The sequence below is a fragment of the Ambystoma mexicanum genome, chromosome 1q (assembly GCF_040938575.1).
Source record: "Ambystoma mexicanum isolate Mex_15411 chromosome 1q, UKY_AmexF1_1, whole genome shotgun sequence".
Lineage (NCBI taxonomy): Eukaryota > Metazoa > Chordata > Amphibia > Caudata > Ambystomatidae > Ambystoma > Ambystoma mexicanum.
The window spans coordinates 505598813-505611004 of NC_090922.1; the positions used below are offsets into that span (position 1 = coordinate 505598813).

At 50.7% G+C, this 12192-nt stretch overlaps 1 protein-coding gene across 1 annotated transcript in view; it reads right to left on the minus strand.

Moving 5' to 3' along the window:
• Positions 1-2568: 2568 nt before the first annotated feature.
• The window catches only part of PINLYP (phospholipase A2 inhibitor and LY6/PLAUR domain containing), a 118828-nt gene continuing 109204 nt past the window's right edge, over positions 2569-12192 (minus strand). Inside the window, exons 4-5 of the mRNA XM_069640869.1 lie at positions 7824-7967; positions 2569-5842 (exon numbers count right to left, since the gene is read on the minus strand). Of these exons, the coding sequence (XP_069496970.1) occupies positions 5652-5842; positions 7824-7967 (335 nt within the window). The 3' untranslated portion in view covers positions 2569-5651. The remainder of the gene's footprint in view (positions 5843-7823; positions 7968-12192) is intronic.

Genomic DNA, 12192 nt, shown 5'->3' on the forward strand with positions numbered 1-12192 from the left:
TATCATCATTTGAAATCAAAACATACATGTGTGGACATCTATCATTTCATTTGCAGTACAACAAATCATTTATTGTCATCACCATGTCCATGCATTGCTGTGAATGTGCTGTGTCTCAAATGTAAATTTGAATCTTTGGCCATCAAGTGGACCCTCAGGGGGAGGTGGTGCCATCCCATCCCCATCCCCATCTCCATCCCCATCTTCTTCATCTGCATCTGGGGGCATTGGGATGTTCCTGCGCAGGCAGAGATTGTGCATCATGGCACATACGAGCGTGATTTTACCCGTCTTCACTGGGCTGTACAGCAGTGATCCGCCAGATCTGCTCAAACAGCCGAACCGGGCTTTCAGCAGTCCGAATATTCTCTCAATCATTCCACGTGTGCGGACATGTGCCCTATTGTACGCCTCTTCATGCCTGTTCCTTGGTCTCCGTACAGGTGTCATCATCCATAGCGTGAGTGCATATCCAGCATCACCTACATGGGATGTAGATGGGGGGACATGTCAGTGTTTGTAGTATCATGTCTTCATCTGATGCTGTGCTATCTTGTATCATTGTTCATTCATGCATGTGTGCCATGCAGTGGTTGGAAGTGTTTATTGGCCATCACAGTGGATGTAGCCAAATGGATATTGACCTACACATTTACGTGCATGTGTACTCTTTGTGAGTATGGCATAGTGCAGTGATGTGCACACATGGCAGAGTCACTCCACTGTAATGAAGTAGTTAATGCAGGACATCTCATTTACAGGCATCATGTGCATTGGGAGGGGAGTGTTCCATTTGTGGGTGGGTGTTTGCAGTGGCACAAGGTGTATGGGACAGTGACCGTATCGGCTGTGTGTGTCATGTGGCAGGGTGTGTACGGGCACACTGTGTTGACCTGTCATGTCTTCCTTTGTGATGCTTGGGATCCGCTGTCTATTTGGTTGATGGCAGGGGGGTGATGCATGTGCGGTCACAGCGGCACACTCACATTGCTCATTGGCCTGGAGACACACACACCACTTCAACAGGGTCGGAGCATTGTCAGCTGTACTCACCTAATAGCCATGCGGTTTGTCCAGCATAGCGTTCCATGTACCTTGGCAACGTGGAATTCCGCAGTACCATTGAGTCATGGGTTGAGCCTGGGAAACGTGCGCATCAGTGTGTAATCAGTAGCGTGGCATCACATACCATCTGTATATTCAACGAGTGATACTGTTTCCTATTGCGGAACACCATCTCAATTGCGCATGGTACTGTCAGCTCAATGTGGGTGCAGTCAACTGCACCTATGCAATTTGGCATGCCTCCTATGGCATGGGAGGCCAACTTGGTGGCAATGACCTCGGGGAGGGTACGGGGTAGGGCTATGTGTTCCGCAACATGGCGCAACAGGGCATCCAGTACCTGTACCAGGATTTCTGAAAAACAGGGTTGTGATATGCCGTGCAGCTCACCGACCGTGTGTTGATAGATGCCAGTGCCAAGGAAATGCAGCACAGACACAACCGTCAGGAGGGGGGGGGGGTGACGGTGGGGGTGTCTATGTGGCTGCTGATGTTGTCCTCAATCATGGCAGTGATGTACAGGATTGTTGGACGGTCCAGCCGGTATAGTGTGTGGATCTGTCCTGGGGTAAGGTTCCAGGGTGAGGCCCTGATGCGTGGTATTGCAGGCTGCCTGCAGGGTTGTGCTGGCTGGACAATGGGGTTTGCCATAGGTGCAGGGTTGGCTGGTTGGCGCCTGCGCCGCCTCCGCCTCCTCCTCTGCACCATTACTGCTATCATGTGCAGTGCTGCCTGTTGGTTGAGTAGGCCCAGTCCAAGTGCTACTAGAGCTGCTGCCTGCATGGTTCTGTGTTGTGTTGGGCTGGGTGTGGCCCTTTTGTAGGCTCCCAGTGTGCTGCTGGGTCCAGCTGGGCTGATTTGGTGCACCTGTGCCCTGATTCAGTTCAGCAGGCACTGTTTAACGTCATGTTCGCGGTGGCGGCGGTACCGCCACCGTGATCACGGTTTTAACGCCATTTTTCTGGCGGTTTCTCCTTGTCTGCGCTAGTTGTGATGCTCGCGGTGTTTCGTATTGCCGGTAACGGAGGGGTTTCCGTGCAGGTGGACTTTACGGGACCCTTAACTCCGCGGTGGCGGTTGGGGGAGATGCTATTTCCAGGGCTGCAGGTCATGATTGTGCGGACGTGGAAACGGTGCCGGTATGGTTTTACCGGCGGCGTTAACTCCAGACCGGTGTACTTGTAATATATGTTTGAATCACTCATTACATAATACATACTGGCTTGTTACTCATTATATTTTCACAGTACCTAACATGACATAAACACGTTGCAGCTATCAGCCATATATATTCTTTTGAACAACCTAACGATTTGGAATTGATGCTAAAAGCATTGTAAACTGTGCTACTTCAACAGTGTCCTCGTGGCCTTCTTGTGTCGGTATATCGACAATATTTGAAGAGGGGGCACTGGGTTTCAGTTTGCAACGTAAAGACATCCTTAGAGTATTGTACATATAGGATACATACTCAAAGACTATGTTCCAGTAAATAACACAACGTTTGTTTCTTATCAGAATGTATTTGTGTTTTAATGATGTACACAAGATACAATCCTCCATGCAGCACAGAAGATAGATGCTTTGTTAAATACATAACAAATGAGTTAAATATTATTTATTGAAAATGAACAGTGCTCGTCACAAAGGTCACATGCCTTTTTTCAATTAGCAAACCTGTTCCACCATTCAGAGAGTGTAGACATAAAGGTATGTGAAAATAAATTGCAAATGGAAAGAAGCAGTCAGTTGGGTGATCCCAAGGTCCTGGGTAGGTACTGAACTACAGGTGCACTAACGCTCAAACTCCATCCACCTGCAAGGCTTCTCGGCCAAGTTGGTGGTCACCACACAGTGATCTGACCAGCGTGCCCTGAAGGAGCCTAGCACCAACCTCCCAGTACACTATGTCATGGGTTATGTGCCCTGCTGTGTGTTCCACTACAGAGGGGAGGAAGGAAGACAACTATTCTAGTTATAGGGACACACTTTGGTGGTCCATAAAAGAGAGATGTACATTTGGAGGGACTTGACCTTCCGTAGCTGCTAGGGGGCCTTGATATTTTTACATATAGAGTGATTGATGTTAAAAGGAAGACTGTTTGCTAAAAGCAGAGAAAGACAGCATCTATTGCTCTCGGCCGTAGACCTCCATTGGAGGGGACACAGTGGACACCAAACCATGGAGCCACTCCTTTTGAGTCATCTACTTCTGTGTGTTACAAAATCAATGTCTAATTCACAGTGGCTAACCTCTGTCTCCTGGTCCACCCAGAGAGCTTAAAGTCACATTTCACCTACCGCAGATCAACAAACATGGAAGAAGACATTATAGGGGCACTGAGTGCGGTGGTCCCTGTAGCGTAGGATGGATATGGGTCTGGGATTGCATTTTTAGCTCATGGTTGAGTATTTTGAATTTGCAAAAACCTTGTCAGGTTTGTTTCAGATTTACCCACCCAGCTAAAAACAGTTTGCTCTTGTGTTTATCGACAAAGATGTACTCATTCTATGTAGTCAACTCTTTGACCCTCATTGATATTATCGCATAACAACCCCTCGGGCCATACATTGGCCCCCTCTCTCTGAAGAGACCTGATGATGTCACCGTGGCACCTGCCACTCCGTGAAGGGGCTCTGTTAATTTCAATCACACATTTCATCTGTTCACTTCTCACAGAAGGCATCTGGTGATATCAGTTCCACAGTTCATCCCCTGTTGCTCTCTTTGAAGGGATTATATAATGCCACCCTCATAATTGCCAACATGACCCATTCCAATCTGTAGGTCCTCATCCAGTTCGGTTTTTCCTGTGCAATCTGGGACTTGTAGTCCGCGTTTCATAATGGGGAAATTGGAACTATACGTTCCAGAATGCAAAGAAAAACCCAGGACCGGATAAGCACCTACAGATTGGAATGGGTCTTGTTGGCAACTATGCAACCTTTGACCTCTCAGGTAAAGTATTGAGCCCATGTCCTGTGTGAGGGGTTATCATTTACGAATCTAGACCCTGGCCTGTCCGCCAGGAGATTCCCTGTGTTGATGGCTAAAGGATACTGTATTTTAGACAATACAATTGTTGGCTCCACAGTTTGTTGCTCACGTAAATTTTAGTACAATACCTTCATACTCACCAACCAGTAAAGTGCGCTCATCACTGGGCTCATGAGTAATATGGCATTGGGACATTGCCTGCTTTTTTAATAGAAATCAAAAGCCACTCATTTGTGGTATGGTACGGTACATTACTTATTAAGAGCAATATAGACCTGGACAAAGCATCATGGTGCTGAACAAGAGGGACAGACCTCTAAAGACACTCAGATTGCAAATAGCACCCCTTCCCATCCAGATTTGTGGCATATTTTCTGATATATCTTCTCGGCCCCTCAGTGGAGGTTCGGCCTCAAAAAGACAATAAGACAAAACTGACAAAGACAGTATGTTTTCTTTACAATAGCTGCCTTTGGCGTCTATTTAGAGATAATTCCCAATGGGCCTAGCAGGATTTCTTCTCTAAACCAATCAGGCCATTGGCTTCTTAGTGGTCCATTAATGGGCACAGAATGATTCTTGCAGTACATCAGTGGCTTCCCAGTACCTAAATACGTTCTGCTGGGCATTAGAAGATACCAATCTGGGATAATTGGACCATTGGCACCTCAGTGATGATATCACCCCTAATTGGAAGGAGGGTATAGGCTCCATACCAAGCAGGCCATTGGGTCTCAGCACAGCGATCACCCATAATGGGATTGCAATTGTATTGTCTTTATACTAATAACGCTTCACAGTTCATTAGGCGCCTCTACTGAACATGAACACATATTGGCTTCATGCCAATTGGTCCTTCAACTTCTTAGTACAAAGTTCACCCATAATATCTACCATATCATCACTATACCAACTGAGCTGCTCAGTGCAGTGGGGATCTTTCATGGGCGCGGGAAGATATTGGGTCTATACCTGCTGGACCTTTGACTTCTTAGTGCAGAGATCATCCATAATGGATATGTGTACATACCATATCTATACCATTCACACCCATGACTTCTCAGTGCTATGATTAGCTCTGATGAGCATGACAGTGTGTCGTCTCCGAACTCATCACACCCTTTGCTGCTCAGAGTAGATATCCATGCTAATGGAGATGACAGGTCATTGTTGCTATATGAGCTGGACATTTGCCTTTGTGGCTCAAAGATCCTCTCCAGTAGAAGGCCTTGACTTATTACCCATTTCAATCTTCTCTGTTTTAAAATCTTTCCAGTAGCTTAGGTGGGTAAATGAATGTCAAATGTGGCTTATGCAAAAAATGGGCAGAGACCACCAACTTTTGCCAGAGCCCAAAAACAAAATCTATGATACTATACTACATTGTCATCACTGAACCAAAGCCTGACTTAATAAACGGAAACACCCTGTTCACTGTGCCAACCCTGCAGGTATAAGGGCGGTGAGTACCTTCAGCATGCTATGCGCGGCGGGGAAGCGTGTTTGAGGATAGACGATAGCTCAACCATACAGGTTGTGTTGAGTCTGGTGAGGCTGGGCCCAGTGTTGGTTGGGCTTATGTGGGAGTTTAGGAGAGCAGTTTGAGCAACAGTAGGAGGCCAATGAGAGCTGAGAAGGAGAAGTTATGCTGGAGGTGACTCCCATGGCTGCATTCAAATTTCTTCAGTTCTGCAGTGATGCTGGGGAAGGCCAGTTTGCCTTTGGTATCACACATGATCTTGTTAGCACAGCCCCTGATGGCGTAAGGAGCGTCAGCACCTGAGAGTAGAAATATCAGTTATCACCACATCAATTATTCCTACTTGCAGCTCTGCATCTGACATGATCCACAATAAAACTACTTGATGCTCTCTGTCACTATGTTCCGTCTGTCTGATCCTCGGGGCTCTTAATTGCTTCTTTGTTACCCGCTGACTGCCCCACCATGCCACTTCCTGATCCTCAATGTCCCAGCCAGCCCCTTAGTACCCACAATATGTTCCTCAGTAGCCCTCACAAAACCCCTACGTAGCATCTGCCTCCTGCACAATACCGTCTGCCTTGTTCTCTCCAGTACCCGCTTGGTGCTCCACAATGCCTCCAGCTTCTCCTCAGTGCTCCCTTCCTGCATCCCATTCCCTGATGTATCGCACTCCACCTCCACTACCTTCTCCTCAGTGCCCTTTGCCCGCATCCCAGTCCCTTCTGCATGCGACTCCACATCCACTACCTTCTCCTTACTGCCCTCTCATTGCATCCCATTTCTTGCTGCATGCCGCTCCACGTCCACTACCTTCTCCTTACTGCCCTCTCATTGCATCCCATTACTTGCTGCATGCTACTCCACATCCACTACCTTCTCCTCAGTGCCCTCTAATTGCATCCCATTTCTTGCAGCATGCTACTTCACGTACACTACCTTCTCCTCAGTGCCCACTCATTGCATCCCATTTCTTGCTGCATGCCTCTCCACGTCCACTAGCTTCTCCTTACTGCCCTCTAATTGCATCACATTTCTTGCTGCATGCCACTCCACGTCCACTAGCTTCTCCTTACTGCCCTCTCATTGCATCCCATTTCTTGCTGCATGCTACCTTCAATACCTTCTCCTCAGTGCCCTCTAATTGCATCACATTTCTTGCTGCATGCGACTCCACGTACACTAACTTCTCCTCAGTGCCCTCTCATTGCATCACATTTCTTGCTGCATGCGACTCCACGTCCATTACCTTCTCCTTACTGCCCTCTCATTGCATCACATTTGTTGCTGCATGCTACTCCACGTTCACTACCTTCTTCTCAGTGCTACTTTCTTCCATCCTTGGCCCATCTTCATGCCACCCCTTGTCTCCTGCCAATTCTTTGACACAATCACTTCTCCTCAGTACTCCTGCCCACTATTCTCCACCTCCAGAGTGCTCTGTATTTCCCAAATGTGCAGCTCCTCAGGGCCTATTGTATTAACTACTACATGTTTCACCTTGCATTGTCATCCTTGCCTGCTTCGTAATACTGTGGACCGGCTCCTGCTGCACAATGCCTAGGGCTGCTCTTCAGTGCCCCTAGTGTTCACACCTTTGCCCCCTGCCTACTTACTGCCCTGCTGATCGTCAATACAACATACAGCCATATCATCTCTCTGGTGCCTCAGCCCAGCATCTCACAATCTTCTCCTCTGCTTCTTTGCTTGCTCCCCCGAACCCACTGCATGCTCCGCTATGTTTCCTGTTACCCCCGAGTATCGCCTGCTCATTCATTCCCTGTGCTTCCAATAGACCACATGCCTGTATCTCCTTTCCCAAAGCAAGGCTATTGGAATACCCCATTCCAGCTACCTCATATTGCTGTTTCCGCTTCCTGATGCTCCAGGATGCTCTTCTGTGCCCTTTGTCTGCTCTTTAAGAACCTCCCGCTGGATCCTTCCTGTCCCCTATCTGCCCCATAGCATCTTTTCCCTGCTCCCATTACCTACATGATCCGACATTCCACCGGATCCTCGTACTAGACTGAATATGTGTGCTGCTCCCCGCCTGCTCCTCTGGGGTGCCACGCCTACTCCTCGGTGCCCCCTTCTTGTTCTTCAGAGATCACTGCATATTCCCCCATGACCCTACCTGAAGCTCAGTGGACCTTCCCGCTCCTAGCAGTGCATCCTGGTTGCTCCTGGATCCCTCTGCCTGCCCCTTGGCTCCCCCTGTCTGCTCCTCTAGGTCCTGCAGTGCCCTTAAGGTTGTCTCTGTTAGTGACCTGGTAGTGTTACCTGTTGCCACTGGCATCCCGTACTTGATGCACTGGTTCTCCACTCCCTTGCATTGCACTGTGCCCTGGCCTGTGCATTCTTCTGTGGACGACGTGTAGCAGGCTGGGCACACAATCCCATTGGCTTCTTCGTCTCTGCGTGGCACTAAGGGTTTAAGAGAGAATAAGTGTTAAGAGAGAGGCAAAGTGTTAAGAGAGAGTAGCTTCCCCTTCCCTATACAACGGTGGCTCACAGAGCAGGGCCGCCACCTTCCGATACTGCTGCAGAGCATTTTGTACAACATCAAAACTAATTGTACACTGTGTCTTTCTCACGACCCTTCCATGGGGCTGTCACGTTGCTGCCCCTTTATCCCCTCACACCCAACTTTCCTGTCCGTAAGGACATTCTGTATAGCATTATTTATTTGTCCGTAGAGATACCCCCATGGATTCCTGCTTCCTGTTTCATACACATCAGTTTCTTCAGAATTCTATGTCAAGGCCTTAGGCTCGCAGTATGGTTATTTCTTTACTTCACAACTTGAGGCAGGAAACATTTCCACAGGGAAATCAGGAGACGCATATTTCCCCATAGTAATGCATTGGGGCTACAGTTATTTTAGGCGGGACTGTGAAAAATAGCAATATTTTTCACCTAAAAATCGGGAGTCTCCCGCCTAAATCGGGAGTGTTATATGGTGGGGGCTGCCCAGGGCCCCCACCGGCACTCACACGCAGGCATGCATGCACACGCTAGGGACCACACAGGACGCGTGTGTTCTGCTCGGGTCCCCGGCTACAACTGCCGGCGGACCGTCTTTATTTTAACAGCGCATGCGCAAACCTCTTTGCCACTCGCGCATGCGTAGCAATGTGTATACACTACGCAACATCCCTACTTTTCCCACAAACAAGAAACAGTTATTACAGGTGCATTCAACAATAACAGTTCAAACTTATACTAACAGTCTTCTACCTGTTACTAGGCAGAGTCCATAATAAAGTCTTGGAATCTCTGCGGCGGCTTGCGCCCCGCCCGGCTCGGGTACCTTCATGCCTCCTCTGGGGGCGTCTCTAGTGTCTCGGGAGCCTCTGGTGGTCCATGGTTCCTTGGTGGAGATCCTGTGTTGGCCCCTTGTCCCGGCGGTTCGCTCACTTCGGGGTTGGGTGTCACCTCAATCCGCTTAAAGAACGATGCATTCCTCCTGACCGTGCCTCAGGCATTGGCTGCTGTGACCATGGACCCCTTGACGTGGGTCACCCCCAACGGCTGCGCTTCGTAGGGTAATGATAGCTTCCCTTCCGGCCTCTGGTTCCGAACCAGCACAGTGTCACCCACAGCAATCGCCTTATCCGGCAGGTTCCGCCTGACGCTCTCCCGCTCGTTCTGGGTGGCACTTTCTGCTCACACCCGGTTGTTATCAATCACCCCCTGGCAGCGGCCTTTGACTTCAGCCTGTAGACCCCTAGGAGCCCGTTTGAAGAGGGCCTCTGCTGGTGCGACCCCCGTAGACTGATGCAGGGTCGTGCGGTATTCGCGCAGAAAGTCAAACAGGTTGCGTCGGAGTTCCTCTCCTCCATTCAGCGATATTCAAAACACTTTATTCAGCATCCACATGAAGCGTTCCACCTCACCATTTGCCCTCGGCCAGAGTGGTGTGACCTTTCGATGTTTGATCCCCTTTTCCTCACAGTACTGAGCAAATGGCTGCCTCTGGAACGGCGCTCCGTTATCCGAGCAGATCTCGACGGGGAACCCATGGGTGGCAAACATCTTCTCCAGGGCCAGGATGGTGTGGTCACTGGCCGTGGATTCCACCAGCTCCACCTCGGGATAGCGTGACCACTGGTCCACCACTGCCAAAAAGTACATTCCTCGGCCTGTGGACCCGAAGTCCGCATGCACCGTCCCCCACGGGAGTTTACTTCTTTCCATGGCCTGGATGGGCGGCTCTCTCTCCACTGAACTCGCCGCCTGGCAAGGTATGCACGCTCTCACAAATTCGTCCACCCTGCTCTCTAGGTCCGGGAACCACACCTTCAACCTGAGGCGTGCCCTTGTCTTCGCAGTTCCTTGGTGCCCTTTGTGGCCGAGCTGCAATACCTTGCCCAACAGTGCTCGTGGGACAACGATCTGGTGCCCCCTCAACAAAGGACCGTCATCCAACACCGACAGCTCGTGGCATACCCTCCAGAGAGCCTGCAGATCCTTCCGTGCCCCCCAGTCTCTCCTGGCGTTGTTCAAGTGCACTTCACGCCACTCTCCACTGGCCACGGCTTCCTTGATTATCAGGAATATCTCATCCGCATTTGACTCATCCGCAATCTCTTGGCGTGCCAGGGCTACCGGCAGCGCCGTCTCCACCACTAGGTGCACCGCCTCCATGCAGTCTGCCACCTCCGCAGAGTCTCGGGGGCGCCCCCCCCCCGGGTGGCGGGACAGATAGTCCGCTGAATTGTGTGTACCGGGACGATACAGCAACTTGACTCTGTATTCCATGAGCGAGAGCGTCCACCTCTCGATGCGCGGCGGGGGCTTGGACGATGCCCCGGACATGATCGGAATTAGGGGCTTGTGGTCTGTCACGACGACTACAGGCTTGTCTAGAATGTAGATCCGAAAATGCTTACAGCCCCATAAGATGGCCAGGGCCTCGCGCTCAATTTGCGAATATCGCCTCTCAGTCTCGTTGAGCGCCTTGCTGGCATAGGCAATGGGTTGCATGGTCCCTTGCGGGTCCGCCTGCATGAGGACCGCCCCCAGTCCCACCGGGCTGGCGTCCACCACGATCTCCGACTCCCGGTCTGGATTGAAATACGCCATCGTCTCTTGCACCGATAGGGCGTTCTTGATGTCGGCGAACACTCTTTGCTCTTTCTCCATCCAGGTCCAGGCCACATCAGTCCTGGTCAGAGCCCGCAAGGGTTCCGACAGCGAGGCCAAGTCGCGAATAAATCGTCCACAGTAATTGACCATGCCCAGGAAGCTCCTAATTTCCGTGGGTGACTCCGGTGGGGCCGCCTCTTGAATGTCCCATACCTTCTCGGGGTCAGGTGAGATGCCCCCGGCGTGGAACACAAACCCGAAAAATTCTATCCGGTCTTTCAAAAATTCACACTTTTGCCGGTGCAGGGTTAGTCCCATGCTTCAAAGTCTCTCTAGAGTGCTCTCCAGGCGCTTCAGGTGCTCAGCTTCCGACCTTGCGAACACCAGGATGTCGTCCGACATGTTGATCACCCCTTTTAGCCCCGACAGAACTCCCTGGATGGCGTTCTGGAAAACTTCCGCTGCCGACGAGACCCCGAAGCTGAGCCTCTTAAACTGGTACAGCCCCTCGTGAGTCGTAAAGGTGGTAATGTATCTTGACTCGGGGTGAAGCTCCAGTTGATGGTAGCCGGACCTCAGATCCAGTTTCAAAAAGACTCTAGCCCCCTGTAGCTCACCGACAATGTCATCCAGGGTGGGCGTGAGATGCCGTTCCCTTTTGATTGCCATGTTCGGCGACCTCATGTCCACACAGATGCGGACTGCTCCTGGCTGTTTGGGCTTTGGGGCGACCACAATCGGAGAAACCCTGGCTGTTTGGGCTTTGGGGCGACCACAATCGGAGAAACCCAAGGAGTCGGGCCTTCCACTCTCTTAATAAAGTATAGGTCAACGAGTGTCTGTAGCTCCTTCTCCACCTGTGCCCTCAGGTGGAACGGGATCCAGCGATGTTTGAGTGCTGTTGGCCTCACCGACCCGTCAATGTGAAGCCTGATGGGATCCCCTTTGAGCTTCCCGATCCCTTGGAAGATGGTGTCAAAATGCTGCAGTAGGCACTCTAGGTCCGTGTGATAAACGGCAAGCATGAAGTGCACTATATTTAGGGCATCGGAGGCGGCACAGCTTAGGGGAGAGTGCGGGCTCACGCTTGTCATGAAGAACCTCACCTTAATCTTGCTCTGTCCATGGGACACTAGCGCCACAAACACTCCCTGGATTGGGAGTGGCGTGTTTCCCCCAAAAGCATATATCAGCGCCTTGGACTCAACCAACTCAGGAGGGCCTGGGAGAGCTTCATAATGTTCAGTCGCTAGCACACAAACTGACGCCCCCGTATCTTTGAGAACTGGGGTCGGAACCTCCCCGATGTTTACTGTGCATGTCGGTTGTCGGCTTCCTCTGGGACCAGTGGCGATGCTTGAGATGAAGAAGATCTCCCCTTCCTCTTCTTCCTCCTCTGCAATGTTTAGGTCCTGCAGGCCTTGCTCGACTGACGACACTCCCTCACTCTACGGGTGTTGCTCCCTCCAATTCTCGCTGGTCCCCTCGATGCCGCTACCGGGGTGGATGCCCTGCACACCCTTGCGTAATGTCCCGGTGTGCCACACCGGCCACAGACACG